We start from the raw sequence: 23,873 nt of genomic DNA on the forward strand, positions 1-23,873 counted from the left end.
GGGGGGGGGGGGGGGGGGGGGGGGGGGGGGGGGGGGGGGGGGGGGGGCGCGGTCTCCAGGCTTGTGCAGGGCCTGGCCAGAGGGTCTCGGCATCAGCAGCAAAGTCCCCAGACTAGTTTGCTTCTTTTAGGGATTTGGACTGCAAGCATGGAAGAGTGTCCCGTTGGTGTGGGAGTTGAAACTGAATGAAAGGAGCAAAGAGCCGCTGGTCCGAGGGAGGCCGTAACTGCGTATGCACAGACATATACTTGTAACTGGTTATACACATGCATACACACACACGTAAACACACACACACACACGCACATCCCTGCAGATACTACTAGAGTGTCAGCAGGGGAGCGCCTGGTCCCAGTTCAACTTGAGAAGCCACCTTGGACACATGCAATAATAGATTCAGATTTACATTTGCTCAAGGTAGTTCTACGTGCACTTGTAAATATACGTAAAGTTATTTGTCAAGTAGGACTCTCCTCCTTTATTTAATGCCAGGTCAGTAAAGCTGAAAATTCAAAACAGAATTTTGAGCCCTGATCAGCTACAAGCTCTAGGTGTTCTAACACAATCGGTCATGCAATAAACCTTAAAAACAAGTCTAATTTCTAAAGCACAAAGACACAAGAACAGAGGTAAGACCGGGTTTTACTAACAAACATGCTTAGCACTACTCTGGCCTCGCATGGCTCATGGCCTCCTGGGGTGCCACGCCAGGGTTTTGCTGGGAATTGATGGCTGAAATTTGTATGGGCAGTGCTGGTGAGCAGAGGCAAAACCAGGAGACCAGGTCACCTGAAACGTGGTCAGCGATGCACACAGTGTAGACACCCAGGGACGGGCTCTACCTAGCAGGGACATCCATCCGCAGAAAATCTCCCCTAACCGCATTCCAGGAACAGAGCACATAGAAAAAAATTTAAGAGGGTGCACACTTCTCAGTCATTAAATCTGAAGGCAGGAAAAAGGCTCCTTCAATCCACCTCCACTTAAGGCCCTGCCCACCGAGAGGACCCTCTGCTCGCTCCACCTGTCACGTATGCCAACAATTGTGTTCCCAAAGATCTGGAAGCCAGTTACGCTTGTTATGGGAACTAGGTAATTCAACTGGAGATTACGTAAAATGAAATACGATTGTGAAAAGACACAGAGCTCTGATTTCTAAGAACAGTGAGGATGGTGAAAGACTCCATAAAAGGGGAGTGGCTTAAAACACAGAACGAAAACACTGCTGAATTTGGCAAGGGCTAGACTCTTACAACATGGGGAAGAGTCTGCATTCTGCGAGCTTCTTCTAAGTATCAGGATTCTCCCTCAGGTGACGGAAGTGATCATTAACTAGAACGGGGAGTCCTTCCAGAATGTATCCCTGAAAGGTCTTCTAACTTCATTACTTATGCCTCAGTAAACCTGAACTTTAAAAAAAAAAAAAAAAAGATTCTAAGAACACCAAAACCAGAAATCCTAAGTGTAACGTAATAGGGTTACTTACGCAAAGCAGACTAGTCAGACTCCAAGGGGCAACTTTAGCCTTATGTAAAAATGTGGCAAATAGACACACATATTTTCTATTAAAGGTTTCATCTACTTTCAGTGACATTTTCTCAGCTTAGTATTTTCATTGACCAACCCGCAGCGGATTATGATTATTTCCGTTAAGAAGGCTTCTGCTGTTCTTTCCAGAGTGGAAGTCAAAAGGAAAGTCACACTACGTTGCTTGTTCTTGTCATCCAGGCTTTCCTCTCCGGCAGTAAGATCTAAATAGCTGGATTCTGGAATTTTTCTAAGTAGTTGCGGGCTGCATCCCATCAGCCAGATCTTAAATATTTCCTTCATCAGGTTGCTGCCCTACTCAAGTTGCAAAGCGATCCTCAAGACGCCAACTCCAAGCCTCCCCGCCTGGACTCCAGAGGTCCCCATAATCTGATCTTACCCGATCTAGTTTGCCACTACTTCCCGGCCCGCGACCATCCCACACGGAACAGGAGCAGAAAGCCAGCGCCTCGCCCTAGTGCGCCGTATTTATCCCCCACTTCGCCATTTCTCACACTTCTCACCTGGAGCGCCTTTCTCAATCCCTTGTACCTGTGCATGTTGTCCCAAGCGTCAGGCATCAACTCGTTCCCCGCTCAGGATCTTCCCCAGCTGTAACGTATCCCTCTGATCTTTCTCTTACCGCGACCACGCTTTATTTCTCTGCATTCCCCTACTGTAGCTAACATAGCACTTGGGCAAGAAAAGTGAGGTAGTATAAATATAATCGAATACAAACTAAACTTTTAGACAGGGTCCCCTGGGAAATCAGCTCCTGGCTATACACTTGTTTACTGAACACCAGTCGTGAATGCAAGCGTCTCTGTTCTAGATCTTTCTATGCTCATCTTCAAGGACAAAATCGTAAACTCTAGCACCGAACTTGCTGCGTCTTCCCTCTATCTTCTCATTGCTCACGCTCCCTATAGTGTCAACCTCTGGAGTCACCTGATGATGAATCAGCTTCTGGAGCACAGGGTAAAATTCCTTAGCATCCAGGACAGGACACTGAGATTTTTTCAAAAGTTGCACAAAGCTTCTAAATCCCCCTACTGATCTGGTCTAAACCCTATTTTATTTACTTCCTCCTCCACTATTTAAAATCTCTCCTTCCTATAAGGCTACGGTCTTGGGTTTCCCCAACTTTTCTCACTGCATTTTCCTCCCCTTACATGCAGATTCCCCAGGTTTTATTTTTGGCCCCCATCTCTTTTTTCATGCTCCCGACAGTAAACGTGCAGTGAAATGTGGCCACCTGCCCCGAGTCCACGGTAGACATCACTGATAATCTGATGCCCAGAACAGCAACAGCTGAGAGGTCTCTTAATGGCCCTTGGCGGGGGACGGGCTGCTGGAGAACTTCAAAACCTCTCTCCGGGGAGAATATAAGATGCGTCTCGGGAAGGCTTTGACCTCCCCACCTCTACAGTGGGGTCCCTGGCGGACTTCCTGCTGCTGAGCAACCTGGACACAGACTCTCGACCCGCAGGGTGGTGGGTGCTTTCTGAGCAGCCCCTTGCCACGGGTCAGAGGTCCCTGCAAGAAGTCAGGTCCCTCAGTCTGGATGTGAAACCGTCTTTGGAGATCCAGACTGCCCCTGGCCTCACTGTGACTTCAATGCACATGGCTTCAAACCTTCTCTCTCCAGCCTGGACTCGCTTTGGAGTTACCGGTTGTGATTTCCAATATCCCGTCAAATGGCCCAGCTCAAAGTCCTCGCTCTTTTCCCAGCAGAGCAAATATTTCTCCCTGGATCTCTCTGTCTCATCAAAGGGCAGCATCATTTCCCCCCAGTTATCCAGGCTAAAAAAAAAAAAAAAAGACCCTTAAAATCACGAGTATCCCTCCTTACAGTCTGGCAGGCCTGCCCGTCGCTGCGTGCTTTACCTCTGAAATAGTTCATTCCCTTCTGTTCATTCTCCTCTCGCACAGGCAGGGTCAGCTGTAATGGCCTCCCTATGGGTTTTTCTTGCCCTCTCTCCTGGGCCCTAATTCATCCTTTACAAAGCGAGCGGTTATCTTCTTTCTGCTTAGAAGGAGGAACGCACATTTGTTCTCGCACTTCAGACCCTGTGGTCTTTCTATGGAACAGAATAAAGCCTCCAGGGAGTGCCCTACCCTAATCTTTCTCCTCTACTCCTATCCCTGTAAAAACCCCTATAAAAACACGGTGCTCCTAACACACAAGGTCCCAGAGGGAGGAGCCACACATTCCCACGCCTCAGTGTGGTGCGGAGCCTGGGATTCTCCTCCTGAGCCCCTGTCCTACACAAATCATGCTCCTTTTTTTAAGAAACGGCTAAAACGTCACTTTCTTCATAAAATCCTACAGGATTCCCTTTTGTACTTTTTACAATGTATCACACATACTTTTGTTCACTGTTGATTTAATTCTGCTTTGTAGGAGTTTTGTTCTTCTCTCAAAATATGCCCAAATCTCCTATCAGTCCGAAATCTCTTTGGGAATTTTTAAAAAGTCCCCTTAATCAAAATGTAAAGGCATTTAGACTGATGCCTTACTCACCAGTGGGACCCAAAAATCTTGTTGCAAGAAAATTAAATCTTCACTCTTTTTTCTTCGCTTTCTCAGAATGGGAGGGCTTATCAAGGAAGCACATTGCAAGGCTGTTTGAGGGAAGCTACTCAATTATATGGTGAATTAAAATAAGCACAAATGGGGCAAAATAAAGATTTTTGGTTTCTGTTTACCCTGCTCCAACCCACCTCTGTAAAACTGCCTGTATTTTATTTTTAAATTTTATTTATTTATTTTGAGTAATCTCTGGACCCGACGTGGGGCTCAAACTCAGGACTCCAAGCTCGAGAGTCGCACGCTCTTCAGACCCAGCCGGCCAGGTGCCCCTCACCTGCCTTTATTTTAACTGGTGATTATACCATCCTGGGTCTTGCTCTGGCTTTGGGAGTAAAACGGCCTAAATAAGATATTCAGCCTCACTGGCAAAGAGAACCCTCTAACCTGGAGAACAACCAAGATCGCCCCTCACTTTGCCAGAAGGCAGAGAAGGATGTACATGTGCAAGTCTAGTTAGCAAGGCGAGGAAGAGGAGAGGGAGGGGCTCTGGCCTCCCTGGAAACAAGGCAAACAGGAAGGGGAGAGAGAGTCCCACTATTGGGCAGATGGAAGTCCACGAAGAGCGCCCTCTTGAGGACTGGAGGGGCGAGTCACCTTCAAGAGGCTCGTCTCACACTCATTCCATCTGAAGAGGGGTCTTGAATTTCTCTAGGGGCAAGTCCTCCCCGGGTCATCAAGAGACTCACCTGTTGCTCATCTGTCCTAAGCTCCTGCACCTTGTCAAGAATGCACAAGCCAGGAAGAGGTCGGCTCAGTGGGCAAAGGGGCTGTAAACCGGGATAGCATTTGTCTTTGGCCAAAACCCCACAGCCCCGCAGACCCTGATGTGCATTTTCAAAATCTACCAGTCGATAAACTGAACGTTCAGCATTCACCCCAACAAATCTACCTGCCATGTAGTAAATGCTAAATCGGAAAACCAGCTCCTTGCTCCTCATCTGTAAAATGGGAGAGAGAATATCTATTCCAAGTCTGTAAGGGGATTAAATCGTGATATAGATTTATAGCTCCCAGGCCAGCACTGTCTGGAACAGAGAAGGGAGAGGACAGAGTAGGACCCGAAAGTCCTGAAAATTCCATGGGAAGGCATTTGGAGTAAGAATTCAGACCTGGCAACTAAAAAGGATACCATATTTTTACATCATTTATATCTCAAAGGAAAGGAAACACATTGGTTCTGGGGAGGGGAATGGAGTGATGATGGGAGCCCACTTTGTGGTGGTAAGAAAGCACCAGCTACGTGACATGGAGAGGTAAAAGCAATTTTGAAAAGGGGGGGGAGACAGCCTGTGAAATCTGAAGTGGAGACATGAAAGCTCTGTTTATGGAGAAGCAAAAAATCACCATTCCAGTGTGGGAAGGCATGCTCCCACATACCCCTTAATGGCCTTCAAAAAAAAAAAAAAAAGTCAGTCGTTTGGCACAGGGCGCCCTGTAAAACAGGGTGTTCTTAAACCAAATGGAAGGACATGCAAATGTTACTAACAGCAGGCTGGGGCTTGATGGGTACCGCCGGCTGGGATTTATTGAAATGGCTACAAAAGAGCTCAGCCTTGTCACAGGTTAAAAATAATTCTGAACGTAATGGCACCAAAATAACCCCTGGCCGTGTTTTCCTTGGCTACTTCTCCAACCTGGTACGTGAAGGTCAGTGAGATCACAGGTGATTCTGTTTTCTTTCCCTCACTCTTCTGTAGTTCTCGTTACGCTTTTATGATGTGAAAAATGCCTCCCAAAAAGCTATTTTTCAACTTTGCATTAAAAAAAAAAACAAACAAAGCTCCAAGGGTTTTTGGGTGTGGTTTATAAAAATGCAGTAAGATACAACTAACAGAACAATCATCAGATTTGGTAATAAGATAAAATGGTGGCAAATAAAGACCCTAAACTGGGTTTATTATTTCTCCTGTAGAATACGTATTTATGACAGGGAATCCCCTGCAATGTTGACATTGTGGTCTGCTGGACTCCACAGTATCTTCCTATGCCTTCCAGTAACATCCCATGACATTAGCGTAATGATTTTTTAAAGATTTTATTTATTCATTTGAGAGAGTGGGAGAGAGAGAGAGAGAGCACAAGCAGGGGGAGAGGCAGAGCAGGGAGCCCGATGTGGGACTCCATCCCAGGACCCTGGGATCATGACCTGAGCCTAAGGCAGACGCTTAACCATCTGAGCCACCTAGGCATCCCTGATTTTTTTAAATTAATATGAATGCAAATGGATTTGGTCTTGATAATTTGGGTGGGAGGGGGAGACTTGTTATGTGTCAAGGATCAAAATGTATCCCTTTGGCACCTGTTAGGCACGCTGCTTGGTAGTATGCAGGAGATTCAAAAAATGAAGGGGTGGATAATTTCTTCTTGATGACAAAATGCTAGAAAATTCTTGGTTTTGTTCTGTACAGAATGGCGGAAGTCCCCAGCTACCTGCATGGGGAAGGTAACTCCATATGGCAGGTAGGTGCTCCCACTGCAGGCACCACGCATTTTGGTTTCCCATCCATCGTGTCCTATCAGCACACGGACTCAGTTCAACTCCCTAAATGCTGCCAACAATCAGATCGTCCCAAACACTGGATCATGAATTGAGGGCACCAAAATGCCATAGGACCCCGTGTCAAAACTGCATTTTCAAGACAAAGCCTTCCTGAGAACAAAGAGGAAGTCTCTCACCCATGCGCCTCTGAGTTTTAGAGCTGAGTCTCAGAGTTGGAGCCAGACCAGGGTAAATCCACACGGTTCTCTCCAGGGTCACCAAAGGCCAGGGCAGGAAAGATGGGGCCATGCACTCTTCCTCACCCCCATCCCTCCCAGGGAGGTGAAAGGACTCATCCAAGATGTCAGAGCAAAATGATGACAGATCTGGAACCAGAGAGACCCCTGATATCCTGATGCCTGAGTCCCCCTTCTCCCCACTAAGTTAACAGAGACAGCTTGGAAGAGGAATAGATCCACTGGCAACCTCGATAAAGTTTTGAAGACATCATTTTACATAATCTTTAGGACATCTTTAGAAAACATTCCACACAAGGTCCAAGGGAAGGATATTTTAGAAAACAGCATCCTGCATTAGGAATACGCTTTCTACACAGGACTCTGAGCAGCGTGACCTTAAATACTGTATTTCAGTAGGAGGAGCAGAATAAGCTTGGCCTGGAGCAAAGTTTCATGGTCCCATCTACAATTTTTTTCATGAATTCTGACAATCTAACATTCTCTAATAGAAAATAAGAAAGAAGCCCTATAAAAGTATAAAAGTATTCGGCCTTCTGCTGAAAACAACGTTCTCTATTGGGTACTTTCTTGTACAAAACTCAACATGAAAACCCAGCTAATTTAGTGCTTTCTTTTTGTCTTTTAAATTCGGAGTTAGATTAGATGTATTCATCTGGTTTTTGCCAAAAAAGAAAGAAAAAGTTCGACCTGGAAGGCAGTTGTGAAAACTATGGCCATTTGCAAGGAAGAGCAAGGTTGGAACAGTGAAGCAGTGATTGTACTTTTGGGTGCATATTTAAGTGATCTTCATCACTGTGCTCTGAAATTAGAACAGTGCCTGCAAATTCTTGAGAAGCTCAAGAGCACTTCTGTCAGAACCGCATGCCTTTAGAATTCTTTTAAGTAAGCAATCTTTCCATGAAGACACAGATCACTGGCATCGAATGGGAAAGAATGCCGACAATGTCTACCTTGACCCGCACGAGTCAAAAAGCACAGGATTCACGGACTCTGCCAAAAGGACACAGACTGCGATCAAGCCTCCCCCGAACCCTGGTTCTGGCTGGTACGCTCGCTCCAGCACAGTATTTATGGAGTGCTCACTATGTGAGGGGCTCTCCGGTGCTGGCCTTCGGCAGTGCATCCAGCAGGCGAGGGCGCTGGCTTCCGTGCATGATGCCAAGGGCCATGCAGGAAGCGGGCGTAGGTCACGGGATCCTGGCCGGGCCTGGCGATTTCAGCTAGTGTGGTCAGGGGGGATCTCTCTGGAAAGAGACCATTAGGGCAAGGAGGCAGCCACGGGAAGGAGCCTTCCTGCAAGTGCAGAGGACCCGAAAGACAGCCCAGTGTGACAACCTCCCTAAGAGCCAGGGGAGAAGTTGAGGCCAGATGGCCCCGTGTCACAGACCACGTTGAAGTCTTTTTTTTTTTTTTTAAGAGAGCCAGCGGGGGGTGATAAACATAAAAAAAAAATTTTAAAAAAAAGAGCAGGCGAGAAGGAGAGCAGGGGGGGGGGCGGGGGGGGGGGGGGAGGCAGAGGGAGAAGCAGACTCCCCGCTGAGCAGGGAGCCCGATGTGGGGCTCATCCTAGCACCCTGGGATCATGACCTGAGCCGAAGGCAGATGCTTAACCAACTGAGCCACCCAAGCGCCCAGAAGTGTTTGAGTTTAATTGCACTTACAACAGGAGGCCGCTGGAGGGTTTTATGTGGTGGGGGTGGGAGTGAGGTGGGGGGTAGGGGGCGGTGGTGGGGGCATGCTGGGGAGTGGAGTAGTGGGTAGGGGGTGATGGGGAGCTGGTATTTGCTTTGGAAAGTTCACCCTCTGACCTCTCTGGGTGGCCACCTGAACGGTTGTGAACAAGAGAAAAAGCCATCCTCCACAACGCCAGGCATCTGCAAATACCACATTCTGCAGCGCCGAACTCCCTGCATCTCCTTTTCTTTACTCAAAGGTAGAGGATGTGCTGTGCTGTATTTCTCCCGCATGGGGGGCTAGGAGCAGGGGCGTGGCTGTCAGAGAGGCTCTGGTCTCCCAGTGGCAGCAGGAGGTGAACTCTATCGCCTTCCCCTTGTGGAGGGGAAGCTGCCCTTCTCTCCTGTGGGAGTCCTGAGACCGGGGGAGGGAAAATCCTAAGTAATGTCCCCAGAGGCAGGACACTGAAACTCTCACAGGAAGTAGGACCCACGTTGCTTAAACTCTGCTCATTTCTTGAACAGTTCAAGCTGTACAAGTTAGAGCATCTCACAGTCTATTTTAATCTCTATTAATTCCCATCTGTGTACACTTGGAGACCTGCTCTTGACAAGCTCTTTATGGTGGCTAAGTGTGCACTATTATCTCTAATAGCATCTCTCAAATCTGGCTCTTAATTGCACTAATAAGGCGGGCCCCGCTCCGACGGTAAGGAACAGAAACTTGACAATTAACACCGCGTTCCCCGGTCCGAGCACAGTGCAGCTCAGCCTCCTCCACATTTGAGAAAGGGGTGTCGAGTTGAATCTGCTTTTAAACAGCCTCCGTGCGTGGACCCACTAACAGGAAAACAGAGGGTGATCATTCTTCAAACCAGAGTACAAAGTAAAACTCATAGCAGCTTCACATGGTTTTGGAGGTTGTGGAAGGGACCCTGCAAGTCAAAGGTAATACAACTCACTCAGCCTGGGAGGCCCAGGACCGCATCCTCAGCTGGTGGCAGGGCCAGGACCCACAGGACCCGGTTCCCGACAGCTGGCCCCCGAGCTCTTCCCGAAGACATGGAAGATTAAGTAGAGTGTGTATAGGCTGGGGGGCTTGAGAATAAGCTTGAGGAGAGTAGGCCAGTCCCACCACATATTCAGCAAGTGAACATCTCCTCTTCCTTAATTCCATTAATGAGTGGGGGATAGGCGCCTTCATATCTACCCCTTTCCCCTTTCCCCTGTCACCCCAAGCCCTGTATTCAAGACACACAATGGAAATATTTTTTTTCCCTCTTTTACTATCACTTATCACATTTACTCTGACGCAGACAATTTGTTTTTGGAGTCCTTGTATGAGCCAGGTTAAATGTTACACATTTAAACCTCAGAAAACTCTACAAAGTACATGCTATTATTTCCCCCCACTTTATAGCAAAAGCTACAAGAGGTTATACTCGGCACCCAGGGTTACAGGCTAATTATAATTAGAGCTGGGATTTGAACCCAGGGTCTCAGATTCCAAGGCTTACATTTTTGACCACAATCCTAAGCTACCCAGGCACACAGCCACCAAAGTCATAGTTCTGACACCCACCCAGATGTGGACACAGTGATGGTAAAATCATCCTGCCCTGCCTCTAACTTCCTGACCGGCACCCCTCCCTCACCTCCACCACGAACGACGTCATTTCTATATGTATACCTGTATCAAAACATCACATTGTACACCTTAAATATATATACTTTTTTACCTGTCAAGGATAAACAAAAATTTTCTTTTAAAAAGATTTTCTTCCTGCAGCTTTACCGATTAAAGAAAGAAAAAAAAAGTACGGGACAGAAACCAAATCTTGATTCAAAAAAGCAGACATATTTCTAAAACCATCTATTTCTCTGCAGGAGTTGGCTCCTCATAAAGATAAGGCGAACTTACTCGGGCTTGTAAATATCGGTAAGCCTGATCCAATTTCCCATGGTTACTTTCCATGCCTGAGTTACATTTCCGAGCTGAACCCTGTTTCAAAGGATAGAACTCGAAACCAGAAATTCCATGCATCACAGTCTTAAAAATTGAGCAAAACAAGTCTCTCCTGCTTCTCAACCTTTAATGTTTATTTTAGTTGGCCCTCGGAGGACTGTTTCTTCTACTGAACTTACCCTACTGAATTCTGACAAAAGGGAACACACCAAGGTCCAATCGCTGTGAAAACAATCTAGCCAGTGGATTTAAGAATAAAATAAAAATTGCAGAAAAGTTACCAAAATTTGTTTACTACTGTCAGATATTTCCCCAAACAACTCAAACTCTTGCCACTAATCAGTTCAGTACTTCCTTCCTAAAGTACTGAAGAACACGAATTTGGCAAAACCCAAATCTATTTTCTAGGTCCTTAGCTCTCCCTTGTGTATAAAAACGGAAATGCAGCTTGCTAGATATTTTGCCCCAGTAGATCGGATGACCCAATTTTAAAAGCTAAAAATGCCATTTGATAAAAGGAAAAAAAAAAAAAAAATCAATGTTTATGTCTTATAGCAAAAAGCAAAGAAAGATTATTTAAAGTGACAAAACAAAAGCAGCAAAATATTAAAGGCATTCTGCACATTATACTTTTGATGAAGAATCCTGAAAACCAAAACCAACCAACCAATCTTGTCAGTGTAAGATATTTTAGGAGAAAGGGACATTTCACAGAATCACAGATGTTCTCAGCTGGGATTACAGCGAGGAGTTTCCAGCCCCCATCTCTGATTTCAGGCTGGATCGTACTGAATCCAGCCCAAACACAGGAGACACCTTTTCAGATGGGGGACAAGATAGTTTGCTATTTCTCATTGTGTATTTCAGCAGAATTTCAAATATTGTGTTTGAGATACCAATTTCTTTAAACTTTCTTGGTACTTTTTCCAGTTCGTCGTGACTACCTCTCCATGGATGTCTCTGCCTCTTTCCCATGTAGGTTTTGGCACAGACTTCTGGTGAGGGAAGCCAACCAGGGGATCTTATCCTGCTCTTTGCACCCTGGTGTTACGTAGCTTTTTAAGACACCCCCAGGTAAATTCCCTTGAGAAATGTCGCATTTTACTTACTGATTACCCCCACTACTGTATGGTTTAAGACTCTCTTACTGTTTCCTCTACTTCGAGCCCCGGGAAGGAGAATCCCCCAAAATCCTTTGAGTGGTCAGGAGACAGGACCAGGAGGTTGCCACTTGGGCAAAGAAATTGTGGGGAACTTGGGCTCTTACTTGGTTGAACAGACTGGTTGAGGAAAAAGAGGGTACTCTCTGGGCTGCCCTTCCTTGAGGTCCCTCTCAAAATCCTAAACCTTCTCAAACCAGCTCCATCTATCCCTAGATTCAAAGATGGGAGGAAATGAGTCTTATCACCATCACTTCTGCAACTTGGTTTGGGGCCCAACTGCAAAAACAGAGATAACTGCCTTCATCACCAGGAGCTTCTACAGGATACCTAAAAAAGCAGCCTCCTCCTCATATAGAGGGACCACACAGCGAGACACCAGTGAATAAGAAGGACCTTTCCAAATTACAGTTTTGAGATGTCCACATCCATCGTGACACAAAAGTGTACTCTTCAAAGTTCATTCGGCAATTAAATATTATACAGAGCACATAATTTAGTTTGCATTTCAATTATCTTCCAGTGCTGTAGGGTACAAATCACTCACTCGGCAATTAAATACGTTCTGTGGTGTCACTAAATGTTTTAAGGGAGGGAAGGATTCTGAAGTTGGCAGAGGGACCAAAGGAACAGGAAGAAGAGAAAAAGCAAGTACTCCAGAATTCACCCTCAGCCCAGCTTTTAGCTTTGCAATCCCCCCGATTTTATGGAGCCCCTGCCCCCAGTAATGATTACAATACTGGAGACATCCCAGACAGGGCACACATGGTTGGAGCTAAACCGAAAAACCTGTCCCCCTGGGCTCATCAGACGGCTGCCAATTTAGGCTGACGGAATGCCTGCTCTCACACATAAAGACACAAAGATATTTTTCCAAGAAATTATCAACACCAGCCAATTATTGTGTATGTGCAAACACACACACACACACACACACACACACACACACACACACGGTACGTGGTGTAGCACGGTCATCACCGTGGGTTCACCATGGGAAAAGCTCTGAAATGCTGATGGATATCATCTTTTTAAAACCACATTCATATTCTCTTTTACACTTTCTAAAGGCGCCATCCCCTGTTCAGGGGAGCCCCCCACTGCCTTCAGAAGGATTAGGATAAAGTTGGTATGCAAAAAGAAAAAAAAAAAACCAAATGATACCAGTGCCTTCCAAAAACGGATTTGTGAGCCCACCATCAGACAGCAGTCTGAATCAGGATGGGTGGAGGGAGAGAGGAGTTTCCTCAATTTCAAAGGCTCTTTGCCGTCGACGGCGATGCCCGGGGGACAGAACCGCTAGAAGCCATAGGGCTGAACCCTAAGGCCGGGCCACATGTGTACAGGAAGTGACTCTGTATTCGTGACAAGGCAGGGCAGGGTGCCTTCTTTCTTGGCGGGAGTAAAGAGGAAGAGAGGTAAGAGGTCAGGCCTGAGCATACTGTCACCTGTTGTCTAATGGAGAATTTGTCTGGTCTTTGTCCTTGGTTGCTGGCACGGAGCTTCTAAAGCCCTTGGAATTTCCTGAGTGGTGGCGGTGTCTTTGTGATGCTAATGAGGTGACCAGGGAGGGCCCCTAGAGGGCTTCGGGATGGGGGCTGTCAGCAGAAGGACCAACCACTTGATGAGACGGTTGGGCTGTGGAGCCAGGCGGACCTGGGAGGCGTGGGGGCCTGAGGCGGAGTCTAATCACCCAGCTGATTTTATTTTGTTTATTTTTTTCCAGTGGATGATTTTAATCATCTGTGCCTACACAGTAATGAGCCCTGGATAAAAATTCTGGACACTGAAGCTCACTGGCGCTTCCTAGTTGGTGAAAGGCACTGATGTGTCAGGAGGGGGATTCGAGGAGGAGAGGACAAGGAGGGGATCTCTGTCTGCTTCTTAGACCTCCCCCCTGTGCATCTCTTCATTTGCTGGTCCTTCTGACTGTAATAAAACTGTAACCACAAGCAGTGCTTTTCTGAGTTCCAGTAATCATCCCAGCAATTACTGAACCTGAGGGGGTCATGAGAACCCCTGAATTCATAGCCAGTCAGTCAGAAGAGCAGGTGGCCTGGGGGCCCGCAGAGTGCGGCTGGTGGGTGAAATAAGCACTCTCTTGTTGGGGCCTGAGCCCTTTGACTTGTGGGGTCTATGCCAACTCTGGGTAGCTAGCACCAGAAGTGAACCTGGTTGGTGTTGAAATGGAATACTCGCCCCTGAGGGTCCAGTGGGTGGGAGGGGCGGTTGCAAGGAGCTAGAGGAATGAGACCCTAAAAGTGCCCAGAGGTAGATTTTCTGTGAAGCTAATAAAGTGCAAACTTCAGGACTTTTACCTCACACGCTCCTTCTAAGGCTCTGGGAGGGTCCCCCACGATATGTTCATATGGCTTGTAGAGATACAATGTGCAAAAGCTAGACATTTTCGTCTTGCTTGTGTTAAAAAGCTCCCTCGGGGCGCCTGGGTGGCTCAGTTGGTTGAGCGACTGCCTTCAGCTCAGGTCATGATCCTGGAGTCCCTGGATCGAGTCCCACATCGGGCTCCCTGCTCGGCAGGGAGTCTGCTTCTCTCTCTGACCCTCCCCCCTCTCATGTGTTCTCTCTCATTCTCTCTCTCTCAAATAAATAAATAAAATCTTAAAAAAAAAAAAAAAAAAAAAAAAAAAAAAAAGCTCCCTCACCGGGGCACCTGGGTGGCTCAGTCATTAAGTGTCTGCCTTTGGCTCAGGTCATGATCCCAGGGTCCTGGGATCAAGCCCCGCGTCCGCATCCGACTCCCTGCTCATCGGGGAGTTGGCTTCTCCCACTCCCTCTGCGCCCCCCCCTTGTTCACGTGCACTCTCTCTCTCTCTAATAAATAAATAAAATCTTTACCAAAAAAAAGCAAAAAACAAAACGAAACGAAACAAAAAACCCCCAAAAAACCTCCCTCACCCATCCAGCCATCAGATTCTAGAAACTTCAGTCTTGACAACCCCCTGGTGGTGACTCTGCCATTGTTGAGAAACGGGGCTAGACTCTCTTGCATGGTCTAGCACAGTGTGAAGAAAGCAGCCAAGACTTTGCAGATTCTCGAGCAGGGCACAGAAGAGCTGGGAGCGTGAAGACAGCACCAGAGGGCCTGGGGGTCTTCATGAGACTTCAGAAAAGCTGCCAACTGGAGGAGCCAGGACCCCAGACTTCAACAGCACAAATCATGGAAATCTCCCAGGGAATGAGATGGGACCAGATGCATGCCGAGACCTCCAGGGACAGGACAGACCGGTAGCCCTGCGCTGAGCCCAGCAGCGACCCACAGGATAGCGGGAGAACCAGGGCACCAGCCCCCAAGGCCACGATGAAACACCAGCTCCTACCATTATCCAGATGCCACTTGGGGAGGAAGATGGGACAGCAGGCCCCAGGAGAGGCGAGAAACAGCCCATGGGATGCTTGAATGCTGCCCTGACTACCCCAAAAAGATAAGTTAACTGGAGACTTCGGCTAACACCAAAGAGACCGAAGTTTCCCTCAATGGAAAACAGGGATTTCAGAATAACTTTAAAAAACTTTTTTTTTTTTTAATTAAGCTGTGTTTGAAATTGTGATCCTTCTCATTTAAAACAACATTACGAATAACAGAAAAATTTCAACATCTTCCAACGAAACAGATGGTCTAAAGGTCACTGTGGGAATTTTTAGCATAATACGATTCTAAAATAAAACCTGTTTGTGATAAAACCATAATACAATGTTCACAGAAAGTGGCCATATCACTTAAATTTAGCCTAAGTGTTCTGGGGCAGAGACTGCTAGCTAGTCACCAGGATCTTATCTTCCTGGGCTGACGGCCAGACTGCATTCCCTGGTCTCCCTTACGACCAGCGTGGCCGCACCACTGAGCTCTAGCCCATGGACCGTGAGCGGCAGTGATAATGGAACCAGGGCAGGCCTGGCCCCTCCGAACCCCACACCCGCCACTCTGTGCTGTCTCCCCCACTTCAGTTCGCTGGGAAACTGATGAAGAAGCTGGCAGAGGCTCCATCAGCCGGGGCTCTGGAATGGCCACGTGGAGAGCCGAGGCCACCACCAACCAGAACCACTCACCGTGGGCTTTTACGTGGGCAAGAAAATTCTACTTGTGAGTAGGGCATGTGTAGGTCCAGCCGTTGCAACTGTGAACATGACCCTAGGCCATACTCTTCCACATCCATCTGGTGCTAATTCAGTGTAGCAGCCAATGGGCGCTTCCTATTTGCACACGGAATTCCTAAGTTCTAACAAGACCCACCTTCCCCGCTACTAGAAAAGCGGGCGTGTGGGCAACTACCAAGAAACGGCAGGAAACTGTGTTCCGAGCTGGGACCGAGGAACGAGCATGGATGTGTGAGGCTCAGAGGAAGTTCGACCGCGCTCTATTTGTGAAGGTGCCATGGATGCGGGGTAATGGAGCTGGGCCTTGAAGGATGAGAAAGGTTCAGCAGAAGGAGGAGGGGTGGGGAGGTGCATTCCGGACTGACCACGAGTCCTCAGGTTTGATCCGGTGGGACGTGATGCTAAACACAGAAGAAAACAGGGTTCTGTTCACCCCAGGAAGCAGAATCAAGGCCAGCGAGGAACAGTGACAGGGAAAGGGGATTCTGTTCAAAGTGGGGAGGAACTAACAATCGGGGCTGACCACAAATTGGAGGCGCTCTGTGGACAAAAAGGCAGCGCGTCTCCTTGAGGGATGCCCAGCCTTTTGGCACAGGGGCTGTGGAGACTGTGGTGTGGGCACGGGATGGGGAGCTGCTCCATTCAGCTGCCTTCCAGCTCTGGGATTCTACGTATCGCCGAGGCCTCTGCCAAGCAGGCTTTGTACAACATTGCCAGGAGAAAGAAGAATTATGTTAGCCCTGTCTCAGCATTTCTTACACGACAGGCTTTGCCATATTCCCTTTCAAGTCTGGGTTGGCCGGGTCTACGCAACGCACTCAATCACAAGCCAGTAGAGAACATCTCTTCATGTCCAGGCTCGTGAAAACCCCTTGAACATAATGTTATTAACCAAAAAGCTTGCTAGGCTGATATTGAACAGGACTGCTGCTGGCGAATGAGAAAAGAAAAGACAGTAAGCATCTATTTTGAATGCTTAGGCCATGTCTTGACTGCGCGTCCCAGCTGACAGAGTCACCAGCTCCTTCCAAATACAGACAGACCATTTTCAAAAGAATGGATCACAAAAAGAGGTACCACATTAGAGCTGTGCTGAGAACACTTCTGTCCTTCCCAGGTGTCTCCGTATCTCGCAAGACACCTCAGCGTGAACGTTATATTATAAACGCGAATTTCACAGTGTCGTTTTGAAAAACAAACTAGTTTTCCATTTTTAGACGTGTATGTTAGAGGTCAAAGAGAGTCTACTGGATCACTAGAAAGAGAAGGGCTATCCTAACATTACAGTCAACGAAGTCAATGTCTACTTTCCTCTTAAAAGTTACAATTTCAGGGCGCCTGGGTGGCTCAGTCGTTAAGCGTCTGCCTTCGGCTCAGGTCATGATCCCAGGGTCCTGGGATCGAGTCCCACATTGGGCTCCTGGCTTGGTGGGAAGCCTGCTTCTCCCTCTCCCACTCCCCCTGCTTGTGTTCCTGCTCTCGCTGTCTCTCTCTCTGTCAAATAAATAAATAAAATCTTTAAAAAAATAAAAATAAATAAATAAATAAATAAATAAATAAATAAATAAAAGTTACAATTTCATTTCGCAAACATTCCTTGGGTCCCTACTATGTGCTAGGCATTGCTATTTGTTAGTGACAGACTCTGAAGGAAAAAGAGAACAAATGAGGTATTCTAAACTTGAAAATTTTCTAAGATCCATTTTTCTTTTTTTCTTTTTAATAAAGATTTTATTTATTTATTTGACAGAGAGAGTGAGAGAACGCAAGCAGGGGGAACAGCAGAGGGAGAGGGAGAAGCAGACTCCCCGCCGAGCAGGGAGCCCGATGCGGGGCTCGATCCCAGGACCCCGGGATCGTGACCTGAGCCAAAGGCAGACGCTTAACTGACTGAGCCACCCGGGCGCCCCTCCATGTTATTTTTCTTAAAAGCGTTTCCCAAGGGTTATTTCAAAAATGATGAGTTCAGCCACATTCTTGCCTAAAAGACAAGGTGATTTTGCTCGTAATATCTGCAGATTCTACATATAAAGATTGACTTTCCATGTCGGCCTGGATGGATGTATCATCTGCTGTAATAGGACTCTAGGCACTCAGTTTATTCCTTAAATAAAAGAGAAAGGGAGAATTTTCCTGAGCTCAGAAATGATTATTAAACAAACACAAAACTCTTCACATTACAGAATGAATCTTCATTATACAGCCACAACCTCACAACTGGGAAACAAAAGAAATCCATAAAACCATGCTCTGGGGCCACGGGGATATTTGGACATGAGAGTAAGACAGTCGCACACAGGAAGTTAGATTTCATATGCCATTGTTCAGCCATAAATATGAGCAATGCTCTTCTTTTCTCAGTCTTTTCAAAATTCAGGTCACGTCTCTCTCATCATACAGCATCCTGAGTAAATCACATCTCAAGTGGTGCCAAGACCTGTCTGCCTTTGATAACCGATCTCAAAATCCTTCCCATTGCCTTTCTACCCACCTACCTACTTATGTCCTGGGTCCTAAAGCCACATTTCACAAAGCTTGGGAACGACACTCCCTTTCGATAAAATGAACAACTCACAACAACAGCTTCTACAGTCAACGGAGCTGACTGTTTCCAGTGCACATTTACTGGTCCTGCCTGGAACGAGGGTCCCAGATTGCTGTCAACACAGGCACTAAGTCTGCTCCCAGTGAGGGAAAGTGGGGCAAAACCTTCAAATGCAAGATTCCCACCGGCCGTGGCATTCAAGCACGTCACTCCTAGGACGCGCATTGTGATATTTCTATGCTCCCCAGGCAAACATTCTGAGATTTCATTCCCCAGTCAAGATGAGAAATCAACATTTTCCAAAGTTGGGGGGGACCCCAACCTACAGAATAACATTTCCAAACTTCAGTGACCCCAGTCTGTGCTTGTGATGGACAGATCACATTAGCCAAAACTGGGCATGCAAATGCTTCAGCACTCACGACTTCTTATTTCTAGCCAGTTGTGCGATCCTGCAGTCACTGAACCTCTCTGGGCCACAACTGCTTTGTCCCTAAAACCAAGAGAATACAAAGACACCTTCCAGCTCTAATTTCTTTGGGTCTAGGAAATAACAATGCAGCTAGAAAATACCACTGTCTCAACTCTCTCTGCAGGCCTTGGAAAAGTAAAACTCCGATTCAAGACCAGGACATTGAGGGGGAACAATTAAAAAGATCTCTCAGGCCCCCTTCCACATTTTGATCCTAACTCCTACAGTGAGGCATGACCAGGCAACTGGTCATAAAACATTAGCGGGCCTCATTGTTTCCAATGGCCAATTCTGCTCTCGCAAGACATTTTTCCTTATATTTCAAGGCCCTGCCTTGAAATGCAAAGAGGCCACGGCAACAGCCAAGTGACCTTCCCTGTGTTCAAGCGCCCCTTCGGCTTTCACTGGCCACTGGTCCCTGGGCTCCCGATTGCGCAAGCCAACAGGAGCATCCACCTGGCAACGACAGGTAAGAAAGCCACACCTACCCTCAGCCACTGCTTCTCCGTGAGGGCGTCGCTGTAGTCCACGTCCCGGCGCTGGCGAGACCCCCTGCCAAATATCTTCTCCTCCTCTTCTTCACACGTGAGCCGTTCTACTTCGGCGTCATCCTTAATAATCCAGGAGGGCAGCTCATCTTCCTCCATTAAGCGGGGCTTACGCTTCGGGTTCCGGGCATCCTCCCTCCGCCGGTCCATGTCCATACGCTGGAGGTATTAACAAGAGTTTCACCAGTGGGAAAGGGGATTCGGCACAGGATCGACCTCACAGCACACAAAACTTTCACAAGTCACCCCCTATGGTTTCAGGGTCGCTTTCTGCTTTTCCCACAAAGTCTCTTGATCCTGGCTGACGTGTTCTAGCTCGTTCCTTAAGCACTCTGTCTCTGCAGAAGATTCTGCAAGGTAAAGTCTCCTCCCTCCCTCTGTACCCCATCTTTGAAATTCATGCATTGAAAATACACTCTTTAAAAATTCCTGTACTTAGTCTGTGTGTGTGCAAAGCTCTCCCTTTAAGTCATAGTGAGGAAAGTCCAACTGGGGATGTATTTAAAAAATATGAGCCCTGGAGATATAATTCACTGCTTCCCTGGCATAAAAGTACTCCTTAAGCCTATAAAAGAGAAACTTCATTAAGAAGACTTCCTTTTACTCAATAGGGCTCATGCTTTTAATTAAACAACCAGGAAACAAAGTCAGCACCCCAAGTGTCGCCGCAGATCGGCCACCCTCGGACTCAGACATGTGGGTACATTAATGGCTTGATTAGTCATTCGGCCACGAAGGTATTACATTTTCAGTGCACCGTGGGCTCCGTGAGAGGGATGTCCTTCAACTCTTTAGCTTTTAAGAAGTTTCGCTCTTATGAAAATACTATCACACCAGAGAAGACAGTCAGATGCAATTTCATCTTAACTGATCAGGTTATAAGTGAAGTGTCTCCCTTTCATATATTTTCATAGATTCCCAAACGCCTAAGCCCCCACCTCTTGCTTTCTTTTTAAAAATCCAGTGCACTTGTAAGTAAGTTAAGTGCCACACACTTGGCTTTAACCTGTAATTAAACAACCTGCTAGCTTTAAAAAGCAAATAAAACCTCCACTGAATTGCTGCATACGTTAGTTATGTAAGTATATAGAGATATATACATTGCTAGCTAGACGTACTATTGCTACAATCGAATAGACCATTAACCATTAAATGATTTACCTTGCCCCTTTCTTCCTTCGGTTCTACTGTATTGAAACAGGGCTTCAACATAACTTTTTCGCAAGAACTAAAACCGGCAACCAAAGGTAAACGAAATTTCTATTCAAATCCAAACTTGACCTCTAGGATCCACATAAAAAATTCAAGTTCAAAGTCCCTTAAACTGCGCTCACACTTTTTTGGGAAATCATTCTATTCCCAACATGCGGCAGGCCTGCAGCATGGGGAGCCCCATTGGTCGATAAATGTGGCTGTCCTGTTCTGTCATGGGCTATAGTTAGCTGGAGAGGTTGTTCTTAATCCTGACTCCTAATGCTCTGGTATCAGAAATGGGATCTACCAAACTTGCGTTGTTCAAGCACAGAGAATGCCTTGCTGACAATGCAGTCTTGAGAGGGGCTTCTCGAAGTGACCTCCTAACAGTTCTTTAGACCGCTAATAAGAAAATAAACAAACAAACCATTTTTTTGGTTAACGTATTCCACTGAGATGACACTTTGGTTTTTGGTTTGACTACCACCATTACCTGTACCAAGAACTGTTAAAATGACTTAGGCCATGCATTTGTTCACGATTGGGAATGTAAATCTTTCCTGACATAAAAATAAAAAATGGATATAAAAAAATAAAAAGCAAATTGATATAAAATCTGATTTAAAAAGTAAATTGCACTTGCTTTTTTTTTTCCTTTTAGAAAGGGTTGATGCACTTTTTTTTTTTTTTAAATAAGCATAAAGTTCTGATGGTTGCATCTCTCCCCAGAGATTTCTACTTGCAGAAGACGAGAACAAAATCTGAAGGTGATATTCAAGTAAGTCTAATTCACTATTCAGGTACGACATGAATGTATTTGTCTTAAGACCTGATAATAAACGCTGTGCTAACAAGTACAGTTATTTTTAAAAAGTACTTCTTGCCTTTTTAGGGAACATAGCAGTTTAAAGTTCCATGCTTGTATGTTATCAAAATGTTTCATATTTGTACCTTGATGTGTCAGAGACCTTTTTAGGTAAAATTCATAGATAATCAGCATGAAAGGTCCCTGTTTCTGAAGTCCCATTTTTAGAAGGAAACAAGAAAAATACTCAAAAGAAAGGTTTTATTTTTGGGGCGCCTGGGTGGCTCAGTTGGTTGAGCGACTGCCTTCGGCTCAGGTCATGATCCTGGAGTCCCTGGATCGAGTCCCGCATCGGGCTCCCTGCTCGGCAGGGAGTCTGCTTCTCCCTCTAACCCTCCCCCCTCTCATGTACTCTCTCTCTCTCTCATTCTCGCTCTCTCAAATAAATAAATAAATCTTAAAAAAAAAAAAAAAAGGTTTTATTTTTAAAGAGACTGTCTGTTTGATGTGTGTTATTTGACTACAATGTCCATGATAAATCAAATCACAAGCTTATATTAAAGTTTTACAGAGAACTTTTTTTTTAATAATAAGGGATAAAAAGTTTAAATATATGAAATCTAAATCTAGCTCACATTCCATTCTTGTGTCTCACTGAACTTTTTCATCAGAGTAGCTGGCAAGGATTCAAATTTGATTTCCTGCCCCCTGGTGGAGGTGCTAATGCATAGTGAATTGGCCAAAGGCAGCCCGCTGCTTAGATTTTAAAAAAAACAAAACACCAAACCAAACCCCAAATTTGTATAATCCAAAAATGAGAAGTCAGCCATTGAGAAACAAGCAGAACAAGCCCCAAATTGAAATGCCTACCAAAAAGGGCTCCCTTTCCAGCATCACTCGTTCTAAGCCTGTTCCTTGTATGATAAAATACTCCCAAATTAAAAGAAGGTTGGGCCTCGGCCAGACATTCAATTTTTTTTTTTCCCCTGAGGCTTTCAATTTCTGCAAATATCCAGCCCAAAAGTCAGAAAAGAGAAGCACTCTTCCTGCGCCCCCCGCACCCCGCCCCACTTCGGGGCTGCTGATGGAAATCTCCATCTCTGGGCCTAATCTAATTTGTATAATGACAGGCAGCTTATCCGTTCTTGGGCCTCAAGAGCATCTGAGGCTGTGGCCATGCTGCATTATTGCCAATCAGTGAGCAGCCAGGGGAGCTGAGGGCCTCTTGCCCCCGTGTTCCCCAGAATCTACATTTTAATAAGTTCCTCAAGGAGAGAAAAGATGTCTGCTTCCTACGTGTATCTCTAATGTCCCTCGGTAGAGAACAATCTATAAAGGGGGTGACCAACAGTTTGAGTTAAGAAATCTCGGTTTCAGGAACACCCTACATGGTCCATGCTGTTATATGACCCCGTTGCATCAGTTAGATCCAAAATGGCCCAACCCGGGGACGGTGGTGCACGGGGGGTCGGGAGGGAAAGTACACATTCCAGGTTAGGAATTATTCCCATGGTTACCTGAAACTTCCCTCAGAAAGAATTAAGTGTCTTTTTATCTTAAATCATTATGTGTGGACACAACGACTGTTCCCTAGACAAAAATTACAAAATCACACACACACACACACACACACACACACACGTAAGCCTCCACACAGCGGGAGCTCCCTTCTCAGAATGTCTATGCTAAAAAGAGAATGCAAATCCTGTGGGTCCTATCTGGGCCAGGGGTCCTGTTTTGTTTGGCCTACAGCATTAGATCATAATAAAAAATTGAATTTAGCCACAAACATTTTGAAATCCAGAGATCGCACATGAAAAACCTACATTCCCAGCTTCTCTTGGCCATTTGGAATTCCTGGCTATGTGGGGCTTGGGGCCCTGTCCACCTTACACAAGGTTACCAGGTTACCACTGCTACCCACCCACCCCTCCGCTTGCTTCACTCCTGCAAACTGCTTGTCTGACACCTGAGGGCATTCAAACTGGGGGGCTTCTGATGTGGGGGCTGTGCAGCGTTCAACCACCCGAGTTACAGTTCACATTTAATCACTCATTCGGCCATCAGACTAAATGTCAGAAAGATCAACATGATTGGCGGTAGTGGAGGGAGGCTCACAAACTTTCTGTGTCCTGATCCACGCTGACCTCTTCACAAGGTCTAACATTTTGCAAATGCCGGCATTCATTCAATCAATATTTGTTAAGCAAGTACTATGTGCCAGACTATTCTGAGCATCGGGGAAGCAGAGATAAATAGTTACGGACATGCCTTAAGAATGCAGTAAAACATCACTCCTGAGGGCCTCCTTCGCTCGCCAAGGGGCTTGCGTCCGCACGTCCTGACCTTGTGGCAGTCTACGCATGCAAATCAAATGCAGATTCCAGCAAATTACACATGACTACCTACGTAGCATGGAACATCAAGGTTGAAACCATGGATGTTAAAGCCTCAAATGTCAAGGTCCTTTTCTATCTGTCCGGACCGGTGAAATCCAACCAATTTCAATCTTTCAGTGAAGGCTACACCTTGATG

At 46.3% G+C, this 23,873-nt stretch overlaps 1 protein-coding gene across 1 annotated transcript in view; it reads right to left on the reverse strand.

Moving 5' to 3' along the window:
* The window catches only part of SMARCA2 (SWI/SNF related, matrix associated, actin dependent regulator of chromatin, subfamily a, member 2), a 187,343-nt gene that overhangs the window by 55,446 nt on the left and 108,024 nt on the right, over positions 1-23,873 (reverse strand). Inside the window, exon 28 of the mRNA XM_044920710.1 lies at positions 19,280-19,498. Coding sequence (XP_044776645.1) covers positions 19,280-19,498 — 219 coding nt within the window. The remainder of the gene's footprint in view (positions 1-19,279; positions 19,499-23,873) is intronic.

The sequence above is a fragment of the Neomonachus schauinslandi genome, chromosome 13, assembly GCF_002201575.2.
Source record: "Neomonachus schauinslandi chromosome 13, ASM220157v2, whole genome shotgun sequence".
In the NCBI taxonomy this organism is placed as follows: domain Eukaryota; kingdom Metazoa; phylum Chordata; class Mammalia; order Carnivora; family Phocidae; genus Neomonachus; species Neomonachus schauinslandi.